The 11286-nt window shown below is 39.9% G+C and overlaps 1 protein-coding gene across 2 annotated transcripts in view; it reads right to left on the bottom strand.

The window, feature by feature from the left end:
* Positions 1-1783: 1783 nt before the first annotated feature.
* LOC119772167 (RAS guanyl-releasing protein 2-like) overlaps positions 1784-11286 on the bottom strand; it is a 121353-nt gene continuing 111850 nt past the window's right edge. For both annotated transcript variants that reach the window (XM_038268491.1, XM_038268492.1), the window contains exons 15-17: positions 10059-10217; positions 7156-7218; positions 1784-2350 (exon numbers count right to left, since the gene is read on the bottom strand). In XM_038268491.1, coding sequence (XP_038124419.1) covers positions 7160-7218; positions 10059-10217 — 218 coding nt within the window. In that variant the 3' untranslated portion in view covers positions 1784-2350; positions 7156-7159. The remainder of the gene's footprint in view (positions 2351-7155; positions 7219-10058; positions 10218-11286) is intronic.

The following is an 11286-nucleotide window of genomic DNA, read 5'->3' as shown; positions in this document are numbered from 1 at the left end:
CAACTAACTTCCTTCAGTTCTCCACTTCCAGATTCTTGTTTTTTGTAAATAGAACATTTAAGGAGCAGTCCAGTCAGCAAGGAATGATCAATTAATCATTATCTATACCTAAAACTAATACATTTGCAGTGTTTGCATTAATCAGTAAAAAAAAAAAAATAAAACCAATAATTTTTGTATCAATCACTGTGTCCAGGAACGGCTATTTTTGCCCAAGTATCGGGTATGAGTAAAGTTTATTTATTTCACACTTCCGATTCATGATCCACCGCGGACTGGTTGCCAACTTGAAGAGGGAGGATTTGCCATCGAACTTCTGGCCAGAGAAAAAAGACGTCATATGTAGCCAACATTTGGAAGAAGAATGTTTCGAAGATGACTTGGATAATAGCGAGTTCTGACAAACACCAGATACAGCACTGGGACTTGATCAACAGCCGATACCGCACCGTGACGTCACAAACCTGTAGGTGGCAGTAGTGTTCTTTGACAAACATGGATGCCTCCAGTAAAGCGCATTCAAATGAAAATTACATTTAATTAAAAACACTTATCATTTATTGATCAGTATGTAGTAATTTCATATTTAAAGTACTTTCAGAAGTTTGTATTCTGAAGGTCAAGTAAGTTTGAGGTTTTAGGACTATTTTTTTTACAGGTACAAAAACAGCAATAACTTGGTGTAACTTTGCAGTTTCTTGTATGATATTTACTTTGAAACTGCTCAGGCTAATAGATATAAAACATTTAAAGAAGAGTTAAGTAACAGATATATTGCATTAATAAAAAGCTATGCAATTTTTGATGCAGTCAAATTTCTAACTCCAAAGGATATCGTAAAAGTATAGAAGGAAAGGTTTAAATTGAGTTAGATAGTGAAATTGAAATGTTTTTCTTGAAAATTGAAGAAAAAAAGGAATATCTAGGCTGCTGTACATTATTAACAACACAAACTCACGTTTTTTCATTATCATTCTTATTAGTCACAAACAGTTTCACAACAACACTTTGCTTGCTGCGATTAATACTGAGGAATGCTTTGAAAAATACCAGAAAAACAGCATAACATGGTTCAACACATCACATTGTTAGGTGGGGATCAAACACTGAGGGACCATCTGCTCTTTAGCTATTCATGCAGCAAATAAAATAAACAGGTTGTCGCATTCCACAACAAAGCAGCTGTTAGAAAAATGCAGCTCAAAGTTTGAACTTATCTCCACAGAAACAAAGACACTGAAGAATTTTGTCAGAAATGATGCCATACTTTGGCCTGCTACGGTAGAAACGATGAAACTTCCACTTTGCGGAAATGTTTGGAGGCACCATACAGGATAAAAAGGTGACATTAAAACAGATTCTCAGTAATATTTTTCTACTGGCTGCTGTCAAATAAAAAAAGCCTCATTAGGGTGACTTTGATTCCTTTAAAACCTGGCAGGCTGGAAACACTGGAGCTCATTCAGACAGTGATGGGAGGAATCAGTGGGACGTAAGCCGATCTCCTGCTCTGGGCTGTCGACGAATTTGCCAGGATAGATGGATTCTTCATCTGATAGTTGGGTGTCTCAATATCAGCTGGGTTCATAGGACTATATACTAAAAACAGCATGGCACTAACTACAGTACAGCCACTGATACTAAAGGAAAAGAAATGACACAAAAAAAAATGCAGCAATGCTAAGTGTCTCTTCTCATTCTAATTATATGTGTCTGCAGTTTTTTTTTTCTGCAGATGCTTTTGTCACCATGCTCCAGACGGTAACCACAAAGCAACAATATATCATCTGACATCAAAATTGGTCTTTGTTATGGCTCCACTCAAATATATACTTCAAAAACAGCATGAAAGAAAACAAAAACAGAGCATCTCAGATAAAAGGAGACAATAGCTTAGTCTAGGTGACAGCTTTACATTCTTGGCAATAACAGCACCTCTTTAATGTTCTTGAGAAAAGTAGACAAACACCTCACAAGGCAGAAAACAAGACTGACTTTTAAGTTTCACTGTGAAAATACAATTGTATGGATCGATTTTTTTTAAGCATACAATCTATACAACTTTTTGAGGACTGAATCAACATACACATTCCACCGACATCAAACGTCCTCATCGATTTAAATAGAGAAGAGTGCTGTTCCAGGATCAGTCCACCATGTGGCAGCGTGTAGGCTTCCTGGCTGGGGTTCAGCATGAGTTCCCCTCAATGTTGAGGCTTTAAAACTAACAACTGGGATTCATTCCTCTGAGTGGCTTGCATCTCTGATTCAGCTTCAAATACGTTGCCTTTTGCAGGGATATAGTGATGGAGAGGGCTGTTCATAGATGCCTCTCTTTAGATAAAGGCTCCTGCAAAAAAAAAAAAAAATCAGTATCAGCATTAATGTGGACCAAAAAACCAAAAAATGATCTGAAAACATGAGACTCTACATTTCCTCTGTCATCTGGTCTGATGTAAAAACGAATCAGCGACACAAAATAAGCAGTAGGTTAATGTAATAGGTGATCAAAATGTCTATAAGAGCCCATTTTATTGTAATCTACCAGGATAACCTTAACAAACCTTAAGTTATTTATTAGACACATTTATTGGATAGACAAAAAGCGCTGGATAACAGAAGTGAAAAGAAAAGGTATTGATTTTTTTTTTTATAAATTCATCTCTGCATCATGTGGCATGCACTTGTATTCACCCCTTATGCCTGCTCATCACTCCAGCTGCTATCCAACTATCAAAATGCTATTAGGGCAAACAATTGCAATGAATAATCTTAGACCATCTTGTTTTTTTTGGGCTTTTTGTATAGGCATAGGGACCTTTAAGACTTTTGGCTGTCTTCTGTGGTCCTTGGTTTAATGAGAAGGAATACTTCTGTTATCAGGGTTCCCGCGGGTCCTTAAAAAGTCTTAAAAGGCATTGAATTCTTCAAAATAAATCTAAGGCCTTAATTGGTATTAAAATGTCTTAAATCAGTCTTTCATAGGTCTTAATTTTTAAAACATCATAAAAAGGATAATTTGTATTACAATTTATTTTGTAATCTAAATAAAACATTAAAATTGACAATTTTTTTTTTATTTAAAAAAAATAACTGCTCGCCATTATTGGTTCCGTCCCGATAGCGGAACCAATAAAAGCGTTGTTGCGGCCGGGACATTTGGGAGATGCGCCATTAACTTTTTGTCTGGAAAATATGAGCAAGTGTAAATGTAACGTAAATTGGTTATCCAACCAAGAGTTTTCTCCATGGCTAAAACCAGGGAACATACATGAGGCTCAGTGGATTTTGTGCAAGAAGTCATTCAAGCTCGGAACGATGGGAATTAAGGCAGTGGAGTCGCAAATGCGAAGTGCCAAACACAAAGCGTTAAAGGAATAGTACCGTATTTTCACGACTATAAGGCGAACTTAAACGTCTTTTTTTTCCCTAAAAATGTGCGGTGCGCCCTTTGGTGCGGTGCGCCCTATGTGTGTTGTAACTGCGACTTTTGAGACCACCTCATTGAGGAGATGATGAAAGAGTGGCTGAATGTAAGGAGACCAGGTGTTTTTTTTCCACTCATCACCATCACTGTTAATATGTGACTCCATGCGTGCCCATCTCACAGCTGATGTGAAAAACATGGGGAAACAAATTAACGCTGTGCTCGCTGTTCAACCGCTTGACATCGGTGTGAACCGGACCCAGCAGGTGCAGCAGAAGCAGCGAATTTACATGCAAAGTCAATGGTTGACGCGCGTACAGGCGCAGCAAAAGGTCCCGCAGCGCGTTTTGAGCAGCAGGCGCTGCGTCGGGAGCGTTTAAGCATCTGACGCACCGCCAACGCGCTGCTGCTGCTCGAGATGGAAAAATTGAAGTTTTGCTGCTGGACGCGCCGCATCAACCAATCAGAGAAGCTGATCTGGGAGCTGACAGCGAGACAGACACAGCGCTCTGATGACATATGATATTAACGCAAATGAAAAGGGCTGGATGGATGAGGAGATGATGAAAGGCAGGTGTATGTGAGGAGACCAGGTGCTTTTTTCCACGCATCACCATCGCAGTTAATCTGTGACTCCATGCGTGCCCATCTCACAGCTGATGAGAAAAACATGGTGAATCAAATGGATGCTGTGCTCGCCGTTATCCCGGGAGGTCTGACAAAGGAACTTCAACCGCTCGACATCGGTGTGAAGCGGCCGTTCAAAGTAAGGCTGCGAGCGGCGTGGGAGCGATGGATGACAGACGGAGACCACAGTTTCACGATAAGTGGAAGGCAGCGCCGGGCAAGTTACGCCACCGTTTGCGGATGGATTGCAGATGCTTGGACTAACGTGTCTGCTGGCACTGTTGTTCAAGCTTTCGCAAAAGCAGGCATTATTTCTGAGGAGCCGCCCGGCACGGAAAGTGACTCTGACAGCGAAGAAGGGGGAAATTGGCATGTCTGATTTAGCGCAGCTGTTTAATTCAGAAACAGAGGATGATGACTTTGATGGGTTTGATTAATACTTTGTAATAAATACATTAATAAAGCACAATCATACTCAGTTTTGCTCCCACTCTATTTTTCTACCTGAACACTTAATTCAACAGCAGCCTCTGGGCCGGGTCTCCTCCGCGTATACCGTGGCGGCTGGCAGGTGTTTTTTCATCTAAATAATCTAAATCTTGCAGCTATATTTGCTGTGATCAGTGGGAATAAAGTAGTTTTAATATGTTTTTAAGGGTCTATTGTGCCCGAGACAGAAAGGTCCATAAAAGTCCACAAAAAACGTGTCAATATTCCTCCATACTGCTCATCCAATGTATTCCAAGTGTCCTGAGTGGGTAGCATCCAGAATTTACTCGAAACGAAGTCATTTAGAATGTTTTTAGAGCATAAACAGTAGTGTATAGGATTTCCTAAAAGCGCGTTCACGAGTCTACGGAAACTGCGGCAGACCAAACCAGATGAAAGTGCGCATTCAGCTCGGCAAAGAACTCATGCTCTTCCTCAACACTGAAGTCCTCAGACATTTTTCTTTCGTTGTTTCTTTCTTTGCACAGGTAAACAGCACATTTCTTCTTCTACGCTTGCATTATCGGCAGAGCAGACGCTGAATGCGCACTTTCATCTGGTTTGGTCTGCCGGCTTCCGTAGCGTCGTGAACGCGCTGGCGCGCGCTTACAGGAAATCCTATACACTACTGTTTATGCTCTAAAAACATTCTAAATGACTTCGTTTCGAGTAAATTCTGGATGCTAACCACTCAGGACACTTGGAATACATTGGACGAGCAGTATGGAGGAATATTGACACGTTTTTGTGGACTTTTATGGACCTTTCTGTCTCGGGCACCATAGACCTCCATTATTTGAATGTCAGCAGACAGCAAGAAGCCTCCCAGATCTCCAGATGCATTTGAGATATCAAAAAAGTACTCCAGAGTGTTGTTCAGCATGGGGGTGAGTAGAAAATGAAGGCTAATCATGTTTTGGGTGTACTATTCCTTTAAAATCGAGTTACCGAGAAACAGCCGGTATTTCTCAGTTTAGTTCCACCCTTGTCTCTGCAACGCCTCCACTTATCACCAAATCAAACATACTAGGAAAACGATACAAAGAAAAATAGCTGCAAAAAAGACTTAGCACTGGTTATGTGTGGCTTTAAAACTGATTTGTTTTGTTCCCTGCTAAAACAAAGTTTGTGAATTCAGTTAAATAATTGTTAAAATATATCTGTCATTTGTATGTTTTTAGCTTTCTTCCTGTATAGGAAGCTTTTCAAAATTTGAAACATTAGTGCAGTGGTTTATGTTAAAATAAACCTTTGGGTTAAGTTGTCGCAAGTGGGTTTTTCTTGTGTTTCTTGTGAATTTGGTCTTAAATTTTTATTTCAAGTGGCATTAAAAAGTCTTAAAAAGTCTTGAATTTAACTTGCCTTATGCTGTAGGAACCCTGGTTATGAAACATATTTAGTATAATTTTCTTATGAAGTCAAATGTCTCAAGGCAGCGATCAGGATCATAATTAAGCCAAAGAACTTATATTACTGCAGTTTACTCTAAATTTGTGGAAACATTTTTTTCCCCAAATCCCCTTTGTTGGTTAACATCACCGTGTCATTTTGCATTCTTGTTGTTTAATTAGCCTGTTTAAGTAAACCCTAGGCCCCAACCTTGTATTAAGATAATTCTCAAAGGGTGGAAGATGGTACAAAAGCAAAAGAGTCGTTCCTCCAAAGGGAAATTAGGCTCATTTTGTTCCCGTCCAGTATCTCCGGTGGCCTTTTTTCTTTTAATACACTGATTAGTTTCACTTGTGAGGGCTTTTAGGAATTATTCAAATCAAACACCCTGGGAAAAGAAAGACACTCTTTGACTGAACTGCTCACAACTCATATTTATTCATATTCAAGCTGTGATTTGAGGCAGTAAGGAGTCATTGATGTATTTCAAAGGACCAAAAGCCACAAAGGCTTCGACAACACCTAAAGGTATTTCTGGAATGGTTGCTGTTATTTAAGCTCACTTCTTGATCTCTTTATTTCCATAATATCAACCTAAAGGAGATAATAATGGTCTAACAGGACATATACAGCAGGCAATGGATACACAGCCAGATTGTTGGATATGTTGCCTTATGACTAAAGATTCTGGCATAAAGAAAATAAATAAAGTCAGGGGGATATTATATGATGCTACACATATATAGATAAACATAATTGAAAGACACGTTTATTTCTTTATTGTCTCTTGAATTTCTCAATTTTTAATGTGTGACTAAAGAGATATTAGACACAAAAAAAACATCCAAATTGCTTCAATTCGCCAGACTTGGTGGGCCAGTTTACATCTATTTAGAGCTATTGAATAATGAATCCAGTGCAGATAAAATAAAAACAATGAATGCAAAATAGCTGCAAGAAATTGAGAAGATTGCCGTGCTTCAGGAATACCCCGTTGAGTGTTTAACTAGTAAAAGAGCAGCACAGAGCTTTTTTGCCCCACCAGAAATTTAATCTGATATTTTCTTTGGAGGTGTGACTACAGTAAATCTCCACATATACACGGGTGTTTATTTAACAGGTAGGAAGAGAAATTAAATGAATTTCAAGTTCTGAAAAAGAAAAAAAAAACATGTCAACAATGAACATAACTCCAATGCATAACAAGGAAGTGTCTCCCTCACCTGGTTATAGATGGACATCAAATACTCCCTCTTCGACCGACTCAATGTCTTCTTCAGCTATAACTGATAGAGACAGAGAGAAAAAAAGGCAACTTCATGTAAATGTGAAACAAGCAGACTGGTCAATTAAATGAGAGGGCAGAAAACTTCCTGCAGATCAAGCGAAGCAGTGACTCAATCTTTCCAGCTTTCTGGTTTATTTTTATCTTGTAATCCTGTGCAGCCCAGTGAGCTGCTACTGGTAGCTTTATTTAGTAAATATGTAAAATAAAATCAGGCAGAAAGTAGAGGCTAATTGTATTTCCATTGTACATGAAATTCCAAGAAACGTTTCTAATAGACATAGTCCGTCATGACGATCTCATAATATTAAGAATAAAAAATTCCACATTATAGAATGCAGTAAATGAACTGAAAATCCTCTATTATATTCAGTATCAAAGTATATTTAAAAACAAAATTATCATTATTGCTGTTTTTCTTTATTTTATTAAATGGATGTAAGTAAAGGCACAGAAAAAGCCAGACTTGTTTGATTCTATTAGTAGGACAGATAAACAGATATGCAGCCCAAAAATATTGAGTAGTAGGGATTTTTCTGTTTAGTACCTTAATATTCCAGATCATCAAACTAAATTTACAGTCAGATTTGAAAAGAGAACAGGTTACCGATGAATTGATTTGCAGATTTTTCCAATCAAATATCGTACTTCTTATTTGCCACAAGCACTGCTGTGTTTCTACACTATGTCCAAGGACCAGCTGAGTTCCCAAGAAAGGGTGGTTCTTAGAACTTTTCTCAGAAGGTTCTTAGAAGGTTTCTCACCGCCATTTCTGAGGAGAGGAGAGAGCTCACACCACTGAGGAGCACCGGTGCTAATGGTTCTTGACATAACAAAGTAAAACACACAAATAGAAGTGAATAAATAGAAATAGAAAAATAGAAATATAACTTTATTGATCTCTCAATGGAGAAATAAACTCTCTGCAGTGGTCTGCCACTATGTGGCACCCGGGGAGCAGAGTGGGTTTAAGGGTTTTGCTCAGAGAGCCAGAGTGTCAGTGTTCTGTGAGATGAGCATTCCAGGTCCGACCAGCATACGCATACTAAAAACCCGTAATCCCTTCAGTTTACCCATATAGTTTTGTATGAAAAATACACTTTAAACTACCCCAAGTGTGTATCCCTTTAGTCATGTACAAAAATACTTTTAATTGTCATAAAACAGGACGGATGGACCCAGTATTCAAGGTGAGACAGCTAGCAGGAAAGTTCAAAATGTTTCTTAAAACAAAACAGAACAGAAACTAAGCATGCTGCTGTGGATCCGTGGCTTGCGGCGGCTGCAGGAGGGGGACGGGTCACCGCCCCCACACACTGGCATTCTCTGGTGAAAAGAAACACAGGTAAGTGACCACGATCATCTGACAGAAGATGATATTATCAGTAAGTGACTTACCTGGTTTCACAGTTCAGTCCATCTCCCTAGAAAGGGATGTGATCCAGACACGGATCAAGACCTGACAACCAGACACGGCATGCGTCACCCAGAGTGTTCCTGATGCTGCAGCCCCCGAGAAGTAGCAGGAAGCCGATCCAGGTCAGTAAAAGTCAGAGCAGGCAGGAACAGTTCAGAAATCCAAGAAACCTCCGCTCCATCAGAGGTTTTCCATCCAACAGGAAAAGCAGGATCCAGACTTCCAGGAATCCACAGAGCTTTCAGGCAGGTTCAGAGTCAGACAGGTGCAAAAGCGTGCCCTCAGACACGCACAGAAGCAGACAGGTAGGCTCAGATGAAGACGGGCAGACTCAGTGGTTGAGGGAAGCAGAGATGAGACGTTGTTCCAGGATTTATGCAGGATTTTAAACTGGTCTCCTCCTAGGAGCCAGGCTTACGGGAATAAAACCGACCCTCCCTGCGTCCCGAGCCAAAACCCTGAGGGCTCCACAGAGAAGGGTCAGAACAGGATCAAAGGACGAGACAAACATGAAACCTCTCAACCCACTGGCCGCCAGGAACCAGGATATGAAACAGGGAATAAACTAAAAACCAAACAGACAAACGGAAAACAAATAATGATCTGTCCACGATTGCTTGGGCTGAACCGAATATAAAGCAACCGACGCAGGTGGATGAGATGAGTGATAATAAGAAAAGCGGGCAGTTAGGCAGGTGAGTGAAAAGAACAATTAAGGTGAGCTAACAGTCCAGATCATGACATTAATGACTTGCTTTTATGTGTTTTTTGAAGCATATGGCAATCTTAAATAGTTTTTTTGTACATGACCATAGGGATACACGCTCGATGAGATAGTTTGAAGTGTATTTTTCATGCAAAACTAAAGGGATAAATGCAAATCTGATGTCTTGCGCATTGACTATGGGTATGCTGGTCTGACAGAACGCCGGCTATGGCGATCGAACTGGACACTTGCAACCTTATCAGAGCACAGGCGCACTTTTCTAACCACTACTATTTTTATTTTTATGTTTAATTAGTTAATTAATTGAGAAAAAATTGAAAAGAAATTGTATGCACAAAGTTTTTTTTTAAACTTCAACGCGTATATTATTATCAGCGCAGCCGTGAGGGCAGCCTTGTTTGTGGCTGTATGGAACGGAAGCTGGCATGTTTACGAGAAATAGTAAAGCTGTGTTGTTTTCACTGAATTTGTGTTCACTTTGATAATTCTTCATTTTTAAAAATAGTTTGATGATCTTAAACATTTACTAGTGCAAAAAACCCCCACAGGTAATCTGTAAAGAAGTAGATATTTTATTCAGAACTGTGTAGCAGGCTGCAGTTTGAGCTAAACATTTTCTAAGCCTTTACATTCCATTTGAATTTAATGTAAATGAATAATTTAATATATTTGTTTCATGCAGCAAAGTAAATATCACCTGTATCCTGCAGGCTAGGGGGGTTATTGGCAGGTGGTGGGAAGCTGTAGGACCTGGCCTGAAGGGCCGGTGGAGTCTCATGACTGATACTCTTCGTCCTCTTTCTGCACTCTACGGCCAGCCGACTTCTGCAGGCTTTATGACAGTTCACCCCGCAGGCTGCAGCCGAAGATTTCAAACCCCGGACAAAGGACGCCGGCAGGGAGAGGTGTCGGGAGAGGAGTTGAGGACGGTGATCCGGATGAAGAGGAAAGGAGGATCGTCGGAAGGGGAAGAGAGAAGGAAAGGGCCATGTGCGAAGGGTAGGGAGGGAATGAGGAGAAAAGAGAGGATCAGACAGAGGGACGGGTCCAAACCGAAACATTGGGGTGAATGGGAGAGCTAAAGGAGACAAAAAGGTGCTTTGGCACGGCATGCAGACACAGGAGCACTGGCACCCACACACAGAGAGATCAACTGTGCTCGACATTAACTCTCTAACCTGGGGGGAGTCTGAAAGGAGAGTAGTGATGGGTCATCCAGCAAAATGGCAGAGAAAACTGAATGTTTACCTTTGGTTATGAACATTGCTTTGCAAAATTATCCACCAGCCTTAAACTTTTTCAAATGTTTGTCACGTTATAAACTTTACATACATTTTTTGGGGACATTTTACGGACCTGAGGTGTTTTTCAGAGACATTCAATCCATCTAGGTGAACTTTAAGTTATTTAAATCTAAAAATGTGTACATTTAGTACAGTCATACCCCAAAGAACTGCAGCAGGGATCACAGGAAAAGGTGAGCCTATAACGTATTGATTCCGGGTGGGCCTTCCACAACTAGTTTCATTTGACTAGTTAACCGTTCTTTTCATATCAGAAATCTAACGTGTGTTTGAATGTCACATAAAACAAGCTAGAGTTTGTGGATGTGGCAAAACTTGAAAAAGTTTAAGATATGTGGATCATCTTGAAAGGCTTTGGAACACAGCAAATCTTTAAAAATCTGTAAGTCGAATGTTTGAGAGACAAACATGATTATTTACCATTGAAAATAAATAAATCTAATCTTTCAGAAGCGTGAAAGTGACTGAAAAAAAGTCTAAAAACCAAAATACAGGCTATTTTTGTTGTTGTTGTGTTAGAATGAACTGTGACAGAACTGCACCCATTTACCCACCAAGAGGTTTCCTATACTTAAGTCTGAAATACCTGACATCTGCTCCTCCAACACACATCCAGCAACC

This window comes from Cyprinodon tularosa, unplaced genomic scaffold, assembly GCF_016077235.1.
Source record: "Cyprinodon tularosa strain WSP-4 unplaced genomic scaffold, ASM1607723v1 ctg70, whole genome shotgun sequence".
Taxonomy (NCBI): Eukaryota; Metazoa; Chordata; class Actinopteri; order Cyprinodontiformes; family Cyprinodontidae; genus Cyprinodon; species Cyprinodon tularosa.
This window is presented reverse-complemented; position numbering and strand designations above follow the sequence as displayed.